The sequence below is a fragment of the Stigmatopora argus genome, chromosome 16, assembly GCF_051989625.1.
Source record: "Stigmatopora argus isolate UIUO_Sarg chromosome 16, RoL_Sarg_1.0, whole genome shotgun sequence".
NCBI classification, from domain to species: Eukaryota; Metazoa; Chordata; class Actinopteri; order Syngnathiformes; family Syngnathidae; genus Stigmatopora; species Stigmatopora argus.
In genome coordinates this window covers 10,414,027-10,432,886 of record NC_135402.1, presented here as the reverse complement: position 1 = coordinate 10,432,886, position 18,860 = coordinate 10,414,027, and the positions used below count along the sequence as shown (strand labels likewise).

General features: G+C 39.2%; 1 protein-coding gene and 3 long non-coding RNA genes across 4 annotated transcripts in view; 2 read left to right on the top strand and 2 right to left on the bottom strand.

Annotated features, from left to right (window-relative positions):
* The window catches only part of nsmfa (NMDA receptor synaptonuclear signaling and neuronal migration factor a), a 45,193-nt gene extending 35,218 nt beyond the window's left edge, over positions 1-9,975 (top strand). The window contains 7 exon segments of the mRNA XM_077623322.1: positions 1,296-1,379; positions 1,453-1,486; positions 2,987-3,057; positions 4,379-4,458; positions 5,736-5,838; positions 7,250-7,325; positions 8,207-9,975. Coding sequence (XP_077479448.1) covers positions 1,296-1,379; positions 1,453-1,486; positions 2,987-3,057; positions 4,379-4,458; positions 5,736-5,838; positions 7,250-7,325; positions 8,207-8,304 — 546 coding nt within the window. The 3' untranslated portion in view covers positions 8,305-9,975.
* Positions 9,976-13,162: 3,187 nt separating this feature from the next.
* Positions 13,163-14,370, top strand: LOC144091381 (uncharacterized). Its single transcript, XR_013305669.1, has 3 exons — positions 13,163-13,502; positions 13,577-13,720; positions 14,266-14,370. It is a non-coding gene; the product is annotated as an uncharacterized LOC144091381 (long non-coding RNA).
* A 42-nt stretch (positions 14,371-14,412) lies between these two features.
* LOC144091160 (uncharacterized) lies at positions 14,413-15,234 on the bottom strand. The gene is made up of 4 exons (XR_013305628.1): positions 14,978-15,234; positions 14,797-14,915; positions 14,616-14,731; positions 14,413-14,556 (listed from the first exon to the last, which is right to left on the bottom strand). It is a non-coding gene; the product is annotated as an uncharacterized LOC144091160 (long non-coding RNA).
* A 984-nt stretch (positions 15,235-16,218) lies between these two features.
* Positions 16,219-18,635, bottom strand: LOC144090990 (uncharacterized). Its single transcript, XR_013305566.1, has 3 exons — positions 18,621-18,635; positions 16,495-16,650; positions 16,219-16,303 (listed from the first exon to the last, which is right to left on the bottom strand). It is a non-coding gene; the product is annotated as an uncharacterized LOC144090990 (long non-coding RNA).
* Positions 18,636-18,860: the final 225 nt, after the last annotated feature.

Here is an 18,860-nt window from a genome sequence, read left to right as displayed (position 1 = left end):
TCAACCAATCTACCACACGTTTATGGAGATGTGAGCAAACCCATGTAAGCCCGGGGAGAACATACAAACTCCACGGAGGAAGTTCCAAACCTGGATTTGAACCCTCGACCTCAAAACTGGGAGGCCTGAGTGCTAACCACTAGACCACCGGGCTGCCCTAAAGGATCATTTTTGCGAGGAAAAAAAGAAAAAGGCTTTGGCTTTACTGACGGTATTTTGATAAAGTTGAAATACAAATTGGTATTGTACATTTTCTGTAATGTGGCCAGCCAATCACAAGAAGGACAACCACTCACCTTTACGCTCATACCTAGGGGCAATTTAAAGTGTCCAATCAGCCTGCCATGCATGTTTTTGGAATGTGGGAGGAAACCGGAGTACCCGGAGAAAACCCACGCAGGGCCGGGAAGAACATGCAAACTCCACACAGTTGGACCGACCTGGATTTGAACCCAGGACCCCCGAACTGTTAACCTTGACGCATTAACTACTCACCGGGCCACCTGATTCTTAACATTCAGAGAGTAAAAGTGCAATTGCATTTAAAAAAAATAAAAATCTTAATCAATTTTAACATGGAGAAACATTGGGTAAACTGATGTGGCTTTATAGTAAACATGAACTATTATGCATGGAAAAATGACACGTCAATAAATTGTTTATCAAGTTCAATCCCCAGCTTTGATGAATTACATTGCGTGTCAAAATGGCTACTACTTTAAACGCAAGGATAAAATAAAAAAATTGGCAGCACATTGTAGTACGTACTTGTATTTAGAAATATGTCCAGCGGGGGGCAGTACATGCCCTTGTTATTCCTAAATGAATGTTATCTGTAACGGGCCGTATATGGCCCGCGGGCCGAGGTTGAAAAACATGTACACACGATCCGGGGGCGGGGCGAGCGGGCAAATCCGTTTCGGCGAAACGTCCGTTCAGCGAACTGTCCGTCGGCCAAACATATTTCGGCGAATCGTCCAGTCATGATCAAAACTATTAAGTAGAATTTTTAAACTGCTAACAGTCCTTTTTAGACTTGAGTTCTGTACAGTCCACAGGCTTTTATCGCCGTTTTCGTGGGGGCTTGCCAGCGTTTGACAGGACCGCCTGACCTTACCTCCAATCCTATGAATATCGTATGAAGCTCTGCTTTTCCTCCTCGGTCATGACCCCATATGATGGCCGTTTCACCCCTTTTCTGCCTTCCTACTTGCAGCCTCCCCTTCATCGTTCACCTATCGTCAAGGATTTTGTTATCGTTTTTTAATAAACTTCCCCTTTTCTTTCACCTTCAGCTGATCTCTTCCAAGGTCCCAAAGGCGGAATATGTCCCTACCATAATCCGCAGGGATGACCCGTCCATCATCCCAATTCTATACGTGAGTCAAACATTCTCAAAATGCAGTCAAAGCAAAAATATCTTTCTGATCAATCACGTTTCCTATTACTTAGGACCACGAACATGCAACTTTTGACGATATTTTGGGTGAGTCTGTGATTCCATAATCTGTTTGAATGATTTTTCATTTTAATTCAGAAGACGACCGTTCGTCTAATAAGTGCTTCGCCACACTTTGGTGTTTTGGGAGCAAGAGATATTTAATTTTGGTTGTTCCAGTCAGCTCAATTTTCAAACAAAATGGCTTAACATTTCCCACCTAGAGAAAAGTAAGACCACAGTTTGTCAATTTGTTGATTTATTTTCCGCACTATAAGGCACATCTTACAATATTTTCTTGCATATAAGCCGTATTTGTAACTAAAAAAATGATGACTGAAACAAAGGTATGGCTTATGTGCACAAGACTTACAGCATTGCTATACTCTTTTTCACCAGTAGATGTCAGCAAATTAACATTTACTATTTGTTGGTTATTTTCTGTTTTGCAGTAAGAAATCAACCATTACTGGATGAATTACTAACTTTCGTATGATATTGACTCTAAAAATGTGCTTTGGATTCATAGAGTAGCTCAGAAATACCACGTCCGATGATTTTTCAGTTTTTTTAAGTTTTTCCCTTCAAAGTAACACATGTTCTCCTACTAAAACGATTAATATGGAGGTGAAACCTGTGAATCAGGGGGCGGCTTATACGCGAGAAAAGGTAAAAATTAAACAATTTTAAGGGTGCGTCTTATATGCAAGAAAATACGGTATATATTTAAATTTTCGTAAAAGCCGACAGTCCACTTTATAATCCGATGCGACTATATATGAATCAATATTGGTGAATCATAGTATGACGTAGCCCCCCTGATGGTCTCGTAGTAGTTTACTTGCCTGACTTCGGTGCAGACAAGCGTCGGATCGATTCCCGCTCAGAGGCAGTATGATTGTGAGTGTGAATGGTTGTCTGTCTCTCTGTATACGCTACACCTGACTGGCGACTAGTCTTGTGTGTAGTCTGCCTTTTGCCCAAAGTCATCTGGGATAGGCTCCAGCTACCCCGCAACTCTTAGGAGGATATGCGATATGGATGATGAATGAATGTTTCATGGCATGACATTCCCTTTAGCGCAGCTCTCTTGAGTCGATGCATAACGTCAACCCCAATTGAGGGTGTGCCTTACACTCCCATAGGCGTTATAGTGCGGAAAATACTGTACTTTGACCCACCAGGTTGTCCTAGTTTTTAATTCGGCCCATCATAAATTTGAGTTTGACGGCCTTGACTTCTAAATATGTGTCATAGATAATGAAGTCAAACAACATGAAGCCCACAGCTATTGACCAGACGCCCCTAAGTCATTTACACAACCTCGCCTCTTCATTCTCGTCAATTGCCGTGTTTGTCACCTTGTCGATGCTCCATATTTTTAATGGAATGCTTTCTAGTGTTCCTTTATTACACCTAAATTCAGAGCCATTCTTTGTATTCACACCTTCATCACAATATCATTGTGTGTTCACTAGTTTCACACCCTCACTCTCACATCTTGTCCCTGACCTTCACACCAATCAGACCCTCTCCCTTCTCTCGCAGAGGAAATAGAGAAGAAGCTCACAGCTTATAGGAGGGGAAGCAAGTTCTGGAGGATGCTCATCTTTTGCCAGGTAGGGGACCAAGATAAAAAGATACGGTGGTACCTCGACATACGAGTGCCCCGACATACGAGCAATTTGAGATACGAGACAAATTTAGATATTCGAGCATACAGCGGAGGCGAGAGGCTGCTCATAAGAACATCATGGACACTGTCTCTCTCCCCGCAAGTCCCTTGTATAATGTCTCTCTGGTCGCAACTCCCTCGTGTAATGTCTCTGCGAGCACTGGGCGGAGCGTTGCATTTTTTTCAGTGTTTTTTTTTCCCCGTTAGACAGTGCGAATGGCGGTCGATCGCTAATACGAGAGGAGTATATATTACTTCTCATTGGCAAGTGGTCGTGCGTTATCCTATTGTGAGGACATTTGTGTGCATCATTTTCGGAATATTTTGAAGGGAATACAAAAGCAAACAACCCTCGACAGGTTGCATCTGAAAGTCAGGGTGGAGGCGGGGCCAATAGAGCCAACCCGGGAGAAGAAAGGTATAAGAATGGAGATTAGAATTAAATTTAGTGCAAGGTTAGATTAAATTTATTTTTGAGTGTGTCTGCATCGTAATCGATTTATTATTTATTTATTATTATATAAATTAATTTAAATTTGAATTCATTTAAATTTATGTTACGAGCGCGTTGCCATGCTAAAAGACCCCCCCCCCCCTCTGTCCCTGTCTCTCTCGCCTCCGCAAAATCCGTCTAAATTTAGTACTATTAAACACATTTTAGTACTATTAAACCACTAGTTATTTGTTACTGTGTTAATAAATGGCGAATTAGAGCAAATAAAAATGTTTTTCCAATCCAATATCCTGTTTTTGGTGTTTTTTCAGAGGGTTGGAACGGATTAATTTGTTTTTTAGTTCATGCCTATGGGAAATTTTCATTTGAGTTACGAGTAAATCGACATACGAGCTCAGTCCCGGAACAAATTAAGCTCGTATCTCGAGGTAGCACTGTACTTTTTTTTACCAGATTTGATAAATGCTCAAATATATTGTGAAAACGATTCCTACATACAAGAATGCTATTCATTTTCTGATGGAAAGCATTTGAATTTTTGGGGAAAATGTTATAGTATTTAAGTTTTTTTAAGTATATTAAGTATATCCGACTAACCCTAATGTGACACAAACGACTCTTATGGCATGCAAATATTTAATTGATTTTGAGTGACTGGTTGTTGTTCGTCTTGGCTTCTAATGCGTGTCAAGATGTGCGTGTATTTTTACAGCAGATGGAAATTCTTGAATACAATTTTAAAAAAATGGGACACTAAATAATAAAACATGCTAAATAAAGCATATTTAAGTGTGCTTTGTGTGTCTCATAGGGAGGCCCAGGTCATCTGTACCTCCTGAAAAACAAAGTAGCAACATTTGCCAAGGTGGAAAAGGAGGAGGACATGAGCCAGTGAGTATTATTTCTGTTTAAAAGAAAATGTATTCATAATTAAAAAATGCAATTCTATAATTTCTGAAAAAGCTTATGAAAAAGATTTCTATCGAGCCATTTATATACCCACAATATATTCCTTAAAAGATTTTTCATAAAAATGGCAATGACATCAGAGCAATTCAACTGAAAACTTTGTGTTTTGAAGCAATTAAAAATGGCCTAATTGTCTGGTCATATTGTTTATATTGGCATTATTGGTCCTCAGTTTCTGATTTGTTAACACAAATTTAAACTTCTAAAAGTGTATCATTAATCTATGCTAACATTACATGAAACATTTGTATGAAAATAAAACAAAACAAAAATCAAATGATAAAATGGGGTCGGAACCGCCAGCTGGCCTCACAGTTCTGGGGCCCCGGGTTCAAATCCAGGTCAGTCCACCTGTGAGGAGTTTGCATGTTCGTCCTGGGCCTGTGTGGGTTTTCCCAAGGACTCCGGTTTCCTCCAACATTCCAAAAAATGCATGTTTTTGCTGGTTGGACACTTTAAATTTGGCCCTAGGTATGAGTGTGAGCGTGAATGGTTGTCTGTCTCCTCGCGCCCTGCGATTGGCTGCCCACCATGTAACGCTCCTCACTGTGTGGAGTTTGGATGTTCTCCCCGGACTTGCGTGAGTTTTCTCCGGGTACTCCTCCCATATCCCCAAAACATGCAGGTTAGGCTGGTTCATTTCATTTTCCGAACCGCTTTGACTGACCACCAGGGTGTACCCTGCCTGTTGCCCCTATTTAGCTGGGATAGGCTCCAGCACCCCCGCGACCCTTGTGAGTATAAGCGGTTCAGAAAATGAAGGAATGAATGAGAAACTGTCTATTCAAACCAATTCGTAAAACAAAACGGGATTTAACCATTTTTGCCTGAAAATAGTCATTGTCGATACTTTTAACCAAAACAATTCATTTTTCTTCCAATCAGTTTTTGTATAATATTTGTAAGATGGCATAGTGTTGCAATACAAGCAGTTTTGTTAGTACTCATGCAAAACTGTTTCCATCTACAGGCGAAACAGCGCAGTTGCAAAATCTTTTCATGTGAAACATGATGGCAAAAAAGGAGGAGGAAGCAGATTATCAAAAGATAACTGTGATCATCAAAACTGCTCTTCAAAAGATAAAAATCGCAATTTTTGGAACATACAAAATATCGTTGGGTGGTCAAAATGTCTTATAATGACAACATCAGGAAAAAAAGAAAATGGCTGTAGTTTAACATTTTCTGGGTCCATTTAGATTCTGGAGACGACTCAGCAGAATGATGAGTAAAGTCAACCCAGAGCCCAACCTCATTCACATAATGGGATGCTACGTCCTAGGTAACCCCAATGGAGAAAAGGTAGGAATTGTTATTTTTTTAATACTAGGGCTTTTTCAATTCAATTTCATTTAAAGCGATTCTGAGCTGTTGTCATAAAATTTTGGTAGCACGCCTTTGGATTCGGCCCAACACATCATTATGTATAATATATTATCATTTTATTGCCCAGGACTATGTGTGTGTGTGTGTGTGTGTATATATATATATATATATATATATATATATATATATATATATATATATATATATATATATATATATATATATATATATATACATATATATGTGTGTATGTATATATGTATGTATATATATGTGTATATATATATATATATATATATATATATATATATATATATATGTATGTATATATGTATATATATGTATGTATATATATATGTATGTATATATATGTATGTGTATATATATGTATGTATCTATCTATAAATATGTACATATGTATACGTGTATATACATATATATACCCACCCATATGTGTGTGTGTGCGTGTGGGGGTGCGTGCGCGTGCGTATATGTATGTGTATGTGTGTGTGTATATATGTATGTGTGCTTGTGTGTGTATATGTATGTGTGCTTGTGTGTGTATATGTATGTGTGCTTGTGTGTGTATATATGTATGTGTGCTTGTGTGTGTATATATGTATGTGTGTACTTGTGTGTATATGTGTGTGTGTATATATGTATGTGTGCTTGTGTGTGTATATGTATGTGTGCTTGTGTGTGTATATGTATGTGTGCTTGTGTGTGTATATATGTATGTGTGTTTGTGTGTGTATATATGTATGTGTGCTTGTGTGTGTATATATGTATGTGTGTACTTGTGTGTATATGTGTGCATGTATATATGTGTGGATGTATATGTATATGTATATATATATATATATGTGTATATATGTATGTGAATGTATGTATGTATATATGTATAGATGTCATTTTAATGGTACAAAATAGGTTGGAAATGAGTCCGTAATTTTATAGTGTAGTTTATGAAGACATCTAAAACCAAAGTTTTACAATGAATTTGACATTTTTACAAGGGAGAAGACAAGAAATTGGCATTTCAAGATGCACTTGCCATCAGACATTGATGTACCCCAGCAATTTGTATCCATCCCAGTCATGGCTGCCAAAACGTTACATAAAACTGGACCTCTGAGGCCTTGATAAGCTGTCTGGCAACATGAACAACTGCGGGTCACTGTTTTACCCAGAATTTGTACTGTAGTACACATTTGCTTCCCAACTGCAAAACACAGCAGTACTCGTTTCATCGTTTCATCGCTGTCCAAGAGTGTGTGTGACTTTTTGAGTTGTGTGTTGTTGACAAGCAGCATCACTTGCTGAGCTGGTTTTAAAGGGTAAAGGGAGGGGCTTAATAGGCCTTTGCTTTCTTATCTGCACCCAACAGCTGTTCCAGAAACTGAAGAATCTAATGAGGCCTTATTCTGTCGAGTTCGAGTCGCCGCTGGAGCTTTCCGCGCAGGGTTGGTGTGCGCAAACACAAACACACAAAACAGATGAAAGCACGCCCAACATTTCCCGTTCATTAACTTCGGAATTATTCAGGCATCTTAATGCCAAACGCACAAGCAAATTTTGTGTTCTGCTTCACGTAGACTTGAAATGTAGACAAGTGATCTTTAGCTTTTTTATTTAAATATTAATTAGAATATCATGGATGCGGGCGAGGCATTCATTTGCATATAAAAAGCTTTCGTAACCTGAAAATTTTGTACCTAGAGGCATTTTTAAGTAGAGGTACTGTACTTAAGGGTACACGGTCGATTGGTCGCCGGTCTTTTGGTCGCCGGTCTTTTGGTCGCCGATCTTTTGGTCACCGGTCTTTTGGTCGCCCGGAAGGTAAGTGATAATTACCATTTAAATCGTTGCTCAAATTCCCTAAATACAAACTGCGAATTACTATTTAGTCATACATAATGCCCCTAGTAATTATTAGGCTAAAGAAAAACTCAACATTTCCCGGAATTTAATTGTTTTTTGTTGGAGAACTTGTTAAGACCCTGACTGACGTAGCTTCTTAAAGGGACAACGCATGTACGTACAAACTCTTATACACTCACACGTTGGCACAGTGAAACTGCTCAGGGCCATTGTTGGCTTTTATTGATGCGTAGACCATGTTGTTTTACCTTGTTTTGTTGCCGTTTTTTTGGTCGCTGGTCTTTTGGTCGCCCGTTGTCGCGGTCGGGGCGACCAAAAGACCGCGACCAAAAGACCGCGACCAAAAGACCGCGACCAAAAGACCGCGACCAAAAGACCGGCGACCAATCGACCGCACACAGTACTTAAGTTGGAGTGAATTTGCAGCATTCTTGAACGAAAAGAAATGTCTTTTGTGACGTAGGCAAAGAGATGATCGAGATGTACTTTGACTTCCGCCTCTATCGACTTTGGAAGACACGTCAGCACTCCAAGCTATTGGACTACGAGGACCTTTTGTGACGAACAAAAAGCTGAAATAACCATGATCTTGCTTCGTGCCACGGGGAAAGCGTTGCTGTGACTATAGACGTTTTGCTTACCTAATGTTAATTCCATACAATTTTTCCTCCTTGGTGGAAAAGGGACATTGACTTCAGGTTAAAAAAAAATGTAAAGAACCCATTTAAGTCCCTATTTGGTTGCAAGGATGTGCAGTTGTATGTTCTATATACAGTACAGAGATTTTTAAAAAAAGATGATTACAAATAAAGTCTAGACACCCCTGTTAAAAAGCCGGAAGAGTTTCATAAGTTTGCCAATGATTTTTTTTTTGTATGATTATCTTAGATCACCAAACATGACGTTCGAACAGGGGTGTGTAGATTTTTTTTAAATCCACTGAAACAGCCATTATTTAACCGTGTCCGCTTATGTCTGTGTAAGAATCCTGAGTATCTGACATTGCTTCAGTCATGCGGATCGTGACCGGATGATTCGCCGAAAGACGTTTCACCGACGGACGTTTAACAGACGGACAGGTCACCGAATGGACGTTTCGCCGAACGCTGTTTTCGGCTGGATTTGACCGAATTTGAGAGCATTTTGAGCCGTTTGGCAAATGGACGTATATGGACGTTTTTTGCGTTCATCGCGACATCATCGCGACATTTTACAGAGGAATTCACTTCCCTGGGCTCGGTTCTAATGTCCAAAGCACTCCAGTATTTGTAATTAATCATTAAATGCTGTTTTAAGATGGATTTGACCCGATTGCTGTCATTTCACGGCTCGGTTCTGCTACATCTGCCCGCCCAAGAGTGCTTATTCCCGGGCTGCAATGCCCGTCCAAGAGTGCTTATTCCCGGGCTGCCATTGACGGTAGACTGATAAATTGAGAGTGATGAGCGACAAAGGGAAATGAATCATTGATTTTTACTATAATTTGGACAACGCCGGCAGCGGGCCGGATTAAAAATCCTAACGGGCCGTATATGGCCCGCGGGCCGAGGTTGAAAAACTTGTACACACACGATCCGGGGGCGGGGCGAGCGCGCAAATCCCGTTTTGGCGAAACCTCCGTTCGGCGAAACGTTTATTCGGCCGAATGAACGTTCGGCGAAACGTCCATTCGGCGACCTGTCCGTCTGTCAAACGTCCGTCGGCGAAACGTCTTTCGGTGAATCATCAGAGTACCCATGCGGATAATAATCATCCTCACATCGGATCAACGATGTATAGTTTATTTTTTATGTGAAATGCGGTGAGGTTTTCTTACAGTACATATACGTTGGAATAACTCAGGTTTTAGCCACTTAAGTAACAGTTTTAAATTATGCTGATATTTATTGCCATCTCACTGGGAGTGAATGTACCATTAACGTTACTGAAATGTGCTGTACCTCTTCATGTTTCTGTTTTTGGGGGGGTGTATGTGATCGCTTATGAAAAAAAAAAATAACAATGTGGAATTTTTGTGCACTTTCTTTGCGGCTGTGAAAAGCTAAATGTATTTACATTTCTGCTGTGATGTCAAGAGGGATGTAATAGCCATCCAATCCTGGTGTTTGAGACATTTCAAACAATTACAACAACAACAAAAAAATCCTCTAAAAATCCCCAAAAGGGGCATTGGACTACATTTCTTGGATTCATTTATGAATAAATCGACAATTAATTGTTTTTTTAACATCATATGTTTTGAACTCCTGTTTTTACCTCAGCACCACATTGAGATGGTGTGGCTTAAAGTCCCCCTATCACGAGTTTTTTCACATTAATTAAATGAATGAATCTTGAGTGACACTGGCTTCGTGGGCAACATCCAAATGGGATTGAATCTGTGTTTAGTGTTTTTAGTTTTATTTTACGAAGAAGAGCACTGCGGGATGTTGCCCATTGAATTCCAATCTATCAAATTCAATCAAGGACCCCTAGGACAAATTCATCAGCGCAGTTGCTGGCCTTCCAATACAATCTACAGACTTGTTCGTGGCAAAACCAAAACAGCAATGAGAAGGAGAAATGTTTGAACATTTAAAGACGATTAGGTTCCACAATTGTGGCTACGAGAATTTTTCCAAGTGTCCTCACATGAGGGGTAATAAATTAAAGATATTATCCTTTAATCTTTTTCCTCCCAACTGACTTTATTAGGGTGAACACTATTCAGTCTAATGAGAAAAGCAGCGTTTTTAGTATGGTATGGTGAGTATGGATTCATATTTCTTAGCCATTTTAGTCCATTATTGACAAGGGTTTTGCAAAAGGCAAAAATATTGCTCTGTGAATACAATTGGAATAGAATACTTCTATAGTCATTAAATAAATACAATTGTAGATGCATTTCTTTTAGAGATTCTATGATGACAATATTGTTAGTCGTTCCCAGAAGTAAGTTGATACCAGTGCCGGTCCGTGAATTTCCTAGCGACGCCTTCAGCTGTCGGAATCAATCCAACCCTCAAAAACTATTTCATGGCTATAAAACCTCTACTGCAGCTACAGCTGCGACACATAAAAAAATCATGAATAATAACCTCATACAATTGAAATATTATTTAGGAATATAGCCATGTTTTACTCTCACAAATCCATCAAAATGTCATTTTCCCTTAAATAGAAGCAACCGTGTGTACTCAAGGGTTTCCAAAAATGACAAGGTAAGGTGTGGCCACTTCATTGTGTAGAGCAGGGGTCGGGAACCTTTTTAACAGAGAGAGCCATAAACAATTCATATTTTCTAATGTTATTTCTTGAGAGCAATTCTCAGAATTGAAAAGTAAAAATACGAACAGTGTGATTTTTTTGTCATTTCACCACTTTTAAAGTACAAAAAGTCTCAGAATTCTTTTGACAACATTGTTATGCTGTTCCTAATACAATAGTATCAAATATATCATGCATGCAGAAGAGTAATAAAAAACAAAATTATGATTAAAGTGGTGGTAGAGGTAGTGTCAACGCCACAGTGATGCTCATATTAGTGCGTTCGGGACTCAGCTCTCTCACCGGTGATTTCCATATTTTACCTCACAGGTTAGTGGAGAGCCACATATGGCTCCCGAGCCATAGGTTCCCTACCTCTGGTGTAGAGGTCTGTTCACCTGCCTGCCATGTGGGCAGGTGCGGTTCGGATCCCGGTTGGGAAACAATTTTCCTTAAATATTTCTATATATGTGTAGTCAACACTTTCCAATAATGTCTAGGTAAAGTGTGGTTCATGGTGGTTCTGTTACCTGCCTGCCATGTGGGCAGACAGGGTTCAAATTTGTGTAACGCTCCAGTATTTGTATTTAATCATGAAATGCTGCTAAGAAGTGGATTTTACCCCATTTTTGTGCATTGATTTATTGATTATTTTTTATGTGTCACAGCTCTAGCTGCAGTAGAGGTTTTATAGCCATAAAATAGTTTTTGAGGGTTGGAATGATACGTTGAAGGCGCTACGAGAAAATGCAGCGACCGCCACTGCTGGAATGTCTTGACTACAAATATATAGAAACATCTAAGGAAAAATGTTTCCCAAGTGGGATTTGAACCCCAGCCTCCCACATGGCAGTCAGATGAACAAACCTCTAGGCCATGAAGTGGCAACACTTTGCATTGTCATTATTGAAAAGTATTGACTACACATATATAGAAATAATTAAGGGAAAATGTTTCCCGACCGGGATTCGAACACCACCTTATTTTGTGCGCGCCATATGATTTACTGTGCGCAGAGAAGACGCAGAGAAGACGAGAGTAGTGCGCAACTGCGCACGCGCGCAGTTTAGAGGGAACATTGGTCAGATGCCTTGGAATAATGGTGAGTTGATGTAAAATACTAAGTCAAATGTTACTCAATATTTGGTGAAATTGGTTTACTAATACCGTATTAGTAAAACGTACTGTTTTATAGCATCAAGACCACAAAACTCACGACTATTCTACGTCATCTTCAAAACATAGTCAATGAGTTGGGAGGACAAACCACCTCGGCGTGGTTACGCCTATTGTCGACGTAGCTGAGTTAATTAAGCGCATGCGCAGGCACCATTCCTTTTGGAACGCCTGTCCCACGCTGATGGTCGACGAGGTAAGGAATAGAGCAATTTACTGGCCTAAATGCGTTTTTATCACGCTATCGGGAGATTTTTCAGCAATCAATTGAGCCCAAAACGCCAACAAATATCTTAGGTTAATGCCAGGTTTAGCACACCGGCGACAAGTTTGCGCTTCTTTCCTCACCGGCTGTGTGCCGTAACGCTAGTTAACATTAGCGTTAGTGTCACGATTTGACTTAAAAAGTATGTTGTACGTTTTCTCTCCATTATTGAGTCGTGTGGCAAGACTTTAAATTTAATCTAACAACGCCGAGTCATCAACCGACAGTTTGCTGGGTAAATGCTCACTCTAGAATGACATCCAGAGGCACGTATGTAATGATAGCTTTCATTGCGAGTGCCGTTGCCGATTTGTAATTGTTCTGTTTTTACAAAAAAAAAATCACTTATACAAAACTGTTAAGCCAACTTTCTCCTAGCTGTTAACGTCAGTCTGTATATTTAATCGCCGTATACAAAACTATTAAGACAACTTTCTCCTAGCTCACTGGTGTCAAAGCGGCGGCCCGGGGGCCAAATCTGGCCCGCCGCGTCATTTTGTGCGGCCCGAGAATGTAAATCATGAGTGCCGACTTTCTGTTAGGATCAAATTCAAATGAAGATTATACATGTATATTATATTTCCTCATTTTTCCCTTTTTAAATCAATAATTGTAATTTTTTAATCCATTTTTTTTCCTTTTGTGTTTTTAGTTCAAAAAGCATTTTGTAAAATCTAAAAATAAATATATTTAAAACATTCTGTTTTCCACTCTAATATTGAACATTTAATCGCCTTGTCTGGAAAAGGAAAAATAGCACTTGGCACTCGCTAACTAATTTTCATTCTTTATCTTGATCGTTTATTAAATTTCTTGTAAGATTTCTCTATCCCGTAATTGTTTGGCAACCCCCAAATACCTTGGTTAAATCAAGTTTTCCCTGTTTAGCATCAAGATAAAACTACTTCCCCAAAAAAACAACTAAGCCTATCTGTTGAATCTCCAGGCTCTATATATGCTAACTTATGCTTTTTTGTGTGCAAATTTTCCCTGTTTAGCACCAAGATGCCGCTCTTCTAGCATGCCTAGAGCACTATTGAGGTTATAGAAGAGGAGACTGGTCCAGATCAAGGTAAAACTACACCCCCCCCAAAAAAATCTCCATTCTATATATTCTAACTTTTGCTGTTTTTTTGCATGCAACAGGCCTGAGAGCTCTTCCTTGCAAGTTGCCCACTTGAATCATATGGTGTCTCTGTACTTCTGAAAATCCAAATTAAATAAAAGCCTATATCATCATGATGTTTCACTGGCCATTCATTTCCACAGCTCTTTGACTAAATCTTTAAGGTAAGAAGGATCTCAGTTCATGTTAAAGCAGGAATTCTAAGGATTTATTCCCAATTTATTCCTTAATTTTATTTTCTAAGTGTATATACCCCCAGCTTTGTCTAATTTCAATTTCTAAGTGTTTATTCCCCCAGCTTTTTGTCTAATTTTATTTTCCAAGTGTTTATTCCCCCAGCTTTTTTTCCAATTTTTTTCCCCGTGTTTATTCCCCATTTTATGTTCTAAGTGTTCATTCCCCCAGCTTTTTGTCTAATTTTAATTTCTAAGTGTTTATTCCCCCAGCTTTTTTTAAATTTTATTTTCCAAGTGTTTATTCCCCCAGCTTTTTTTAAAAATTTTATTTTCTAAGTGTTCATTCCCCCAGCTTTTTGTCTAATTTTATTTTCCAAGTGTTTATTCCCCCAGCTTTTTTTCCAATTTTTTTCCCCGTGTTTATTCCCCATTTTATGTTCTAAGTGTTTATTCCCCCAGTTATTTTCTACATGTTTTCCCCGTTTTTCAAGTATTTTTTTGTTAATCTATAACCATGTTGTCTTCATCTGCAGGTGAAGAAAAGATTGGCCACACCAATCAACACTTCAATGTAATGCCAACTCCTAAGTATGCTTAAGTTGAAATGTTTACCTGTTAATAAATTGTTTTAACTTGAATTGTTACTTGCATTTTTTGTTAGATAAACACAAACACATGTATACATTTAAAAACTTTTATTTTGACATAGAAAAACAGGCTCTCGAGATAGGTTCGCGCAGGCACTCCAGCATTTTTAAAAATCAGTTTTGCCTTCATCCATTTTCAAATGGACAAAGAAACTCCCCTTGGCACCAGGTGGAAATCTGGGAAAAAAGGGGGGGTCAATACAAAGTTAAGTAAAAAACCATTTGCAAGGTCTTACCTTTTATTTTGAAAAACTTCACTGATAGGTTTTCGCGTAACCACCAGCACCAAGAAAAAGGGGGTGCCTCAGCCTATCTGTGCATAGGCAGGAAACCTTGTCCCCCCTGTGGAATTCTGGAAAACAAAAAAAAGGGGGTCAATACACAAAGTTAAGTAAAAAAACATTCGCAAGGTCTTACCTTTTATTTTGAAAAAGTTTGGAGATAGGTTCTGGCGTAACACCCAGCACCGAAAAATGAGGGGGTGCGTCAGCCTATCTGTACATAGGCAGGAAACCTTGTCCCCCTTGAGTGGAACTCTGGAAAACCAAAAAGGGGTATATACACAAAGTTAAGTAAAAAAACATTCGCAAGGTCTTACCTTTTATTTTGAAAAAGTTTGGAGATAGGTTCTCACGTAACACCCAGCACCGAAAAATGAGGGGGTGCGTCAGCCTATCTGTACATAGGCAGGAAACCTTGTCCCACTTGGGTGGAATTCTGGAAAACAAAAAAGGGGGGGGTCAATACACAGCCAAGTAAAAAACCAATCGCAAGGTATTGCCTTTTATTTTGAAAAAAACTCCTAGATTGGTTCTGGCATAACACCAAGAAATGAGGGGGTGCGTCAGCCTATCTCAACATTTAGCTTTTTTTCTATAAACATCAAAAGGGTACCCATTATTCAGACACTGCAAAAGGCAATATTAGACATACTCTGATGGTCTGGTTTTCCTTTTGTCTGCTGCAGAGACTAAAAAGTTATCAGAGTCTTTAAAAGGCCCCTATCCAGTCTATTTTTCATGTTTTCCTCCACAAACAAATAATCAGGATCTTGATGTGGTGGGAAATATAGAAAACACACTGGACAGGGGCCCACAAGGTACAAATTACATGAAAATAAAAATAAATATCCAAAAAGCTTCTGTTTTTCTCTTATGCCAAGGGAAAAAAATGTTTAAATGAGTCAAAAATGACCTGCACTATTGTTGAATAAATGTCTTAGGTTTTGTCAAAACCACATTTAAAACTAAAAATGAAACGGTCCAAGCCCTGAGGTCTTTAAGAAAGTTCACGGGGTAAAAGTATATAATCTATTTGAGTGCACAGTTCCACAACATGGCAGAATTTTTTGTACCAATTACCAATTTCGTCATACGCAGTTATCTAGGTATGATGACAATTAGGCTTTTGTCGAGTCAATGATGATGACAAAGCCTATGTTCGATTATTATTTGTAAGTTCAGAAAGATGTGAAACTCACAAGCGGAAGCTACTCCTACACTTGCCACTATAGTATTTTTTTTTAAATTCAATAGAGATGACCATACTTTGCAGTTTTTCATTTATCGCAGCCATGTCTGGTCTACATTAACCGCGATAATCGAGGGATTACTGTTTATTCCTTACACGTCCACTAATGGCATTTGTGTGGGTGACTTATCCACAGGTTTTTGCTATTAAAAAACACCAAGCTAGTTAGTGTTTTCATTCAAAAGTTGAATGTATCATGATGAAAAACGAGCCAATTGCGCAAAGCCTTGAATACTGAACGCTGACGTTTAAATATTACACGGATAGAGAAAATCGGAACTATTTAAAAATGACTCACTTATTTCTTACTTGTTATGGCGTCGACAAGATGCCCCTTTCTGGTCGTTTTGGCCACATTCTTGATGTTTCCCAGCAGTCTGTGCTCGTTGAGGAACTGAAAAACACAATGGAATTATTTCTTTTTAAACAAAGAGCGATCAGTAACGCAATGTAGCCAATTTGTTTGCAAACATTTTGGCGTCTGCACACACATGGGGCTAGCTAGCTACGTCACGTCAACGAATCATGCTCTTATCACTCTTAAGACGAGAACTGGGGCTTCGAAATCCCCAAACGACAACGTACCGAATGTGCTGCATCGTCCTGTGAGAAGTTTGTCAGGCTTTCTTCGGCAAATCGTCACTTTTGAGCTGCTCTACAGTGCACGCCCGTGCTGGCTCCTGGCTCATCAGCTATTTTGGGGTTTGACGTCAGCTATTTGAACTCTGTCCTCGGCCACGCCTATTAAAAATAGACACACAAAAAATATAAATTGTTTTCATAATAACGTGCGTTAGTCAGTGTGTGTGTGTGGAGTGGGGGGGGGGGGGGCTGTAAATGCTTTTTGGTTGGACTTTAATACTTACAAAAAAAAATACATTGTTTTCATAATAACATGCATTAGTCAGTGGGTGGGGCGGAGGCGGGGCTGTAAATACGTGTTGATTGGGTATTCATACTTAAAAAAACACATTGTTTTCATCATAACGTGCATTAGTTAGTGGGGGGAGCTGTAAATATTTTTTGGTTGGACTTCAATCCTTTAAAATACAGTATTGCACATTATGAACATTGTGATGACATGCACTTTAGTGTTTGTTTTTTTACTTCTAGACCAGGGGTAGGGAACCTATGGCTCGGGAGCCACATGTGGCTCTTTTGATGGGTGCATCTGGCTCTTTGCTAACCTGTGAGCTAAAATATGGAAATTGCTGGTGACAGAACTGAGATATTACATCTAGAACTGCTTTAATATTCATTTTTTTGCAGTAGACTCTTATGGAATGCATCCTCTCATTGATTAGCAACAGCATAAGAATCTTTAAAAAAATATTCAGTTTTTTTCCACTTTAATAGTTGTGAAATTACAAAAAAAAATTGAAAAGGCACTCGTTTACATGTATGTATTTTGACTTTTAAATCCGTAGTATGGCTCCCAAGGAATAACATTGGAAAATATGAATTGTTTGTGGCTCTCTTCGTCAAAAAGGTTCCCGACCCCTGTTCTAGACATTTAAGAAATCATTCAATTGTGTGTTTCAGTTCCTCAACGAGCTCAGATTGCTGGGAAACATCAATAATACGGCCAAAAACGGCCAAAAAGGAACAGCTTGCCGACACCATAACGAGCTGTTTGTCAGCAGAGAGAGTCATTTTTAAAAGTTTGTTTTCTCCATCCGTGTAGTAATTAAACATCAGCGTTCAGTATTCACGGCTTTGCTAAACTCGCTTGTTTTTCATTATGATACAGAAGCCTTTTGGGATATTTATTTTTATGAATGAATGGATTTGAAATGATTGACTGAAAAACTCATCTTGGATGAAATAATATGGGAAATGAATGTGGGTCATTTGTGCATCAAAATGGTTAAATAATCACGCTGTGGTGTGAGGTTTAAAGCCACAGAGATGGTGGAAAAGGTGACAAAGCACGTGAAAACTGTCAAAATTGACGAAGACCAAAGTCAAGCCAGAAGTAGGACCCAAGCGTTTTAGGTTATTTTATTTATTATTTTCATGTAATGTGTATTAAAACTACTCATTTTGTATCCTGCTTCTCTTCAGGGTCCAACGAAGTTAACCAAATCAACACTAAAGAAAGGTGACAAGAAAAAGGGTGACACGGTGACCTGCTGGTATATGGGGACATTGGCACAGTCTTTGACACCAACATCCCCTCAAATACTTGCTGTTATAGAGCAGAGGTCTCCCACTCTGGTCCTCGAGGACCCCTGTCCAGTATGTTTTCCATAACTCCCACATCTGAATGTGTGCATACTATTACAGTAGTGGTGTGCCGTCAGGGCCTTCAAGGCCTTCTCTGCTGGCCTAAGAAATTTCTGAATCACAGACAGATGTTAATTATATTTTGTCCATGAATACTTATTAAATAATTTCAAATTGTTTGTTAGCTTCCTTTCATTGCTTTTCCCCTTGGTTGCACTGCTTCTAGATGTGTGTTTTCATCTTGAAGCATTTAACCAATCACATTTCAGCCATTATTTGTTGCCAGGGTCAGAAATCTGCCTCAAAGCCTTCACAATCAATTCTGCAGGCTCTGCTGCATTAAACCTTACAAACACTGTACGACTCGTATGGTGTTTGTAAGGTTTTTTGGGGGTTTGTAAAGGGAATCATAATCATTCAGAAGGGCAGTTATCGGCAGAGGTTGACAGGTATGACTTAGGCCAGTAAATTGCTCGACGACTTACCTCGTTGGCGTGCTAGTCGTCCGTCAGCATGTAAAAGGCTGTTCGAAAGGACAAGGTACTGCGTATGTGCTTAATTTACGCAGCCTTGTCGACAATAGACGTAACCACGCCCATATTGAATGTGGAAAAGATGGTGGCTTGCTTACCGCGCTCCACGAGTTGGTTTGTCCTCCCAACTGTCTATGTTTTGAAGATGATGTGATTTTTGTGGTCTTGATGCTATAAAAGTGTACTATACTA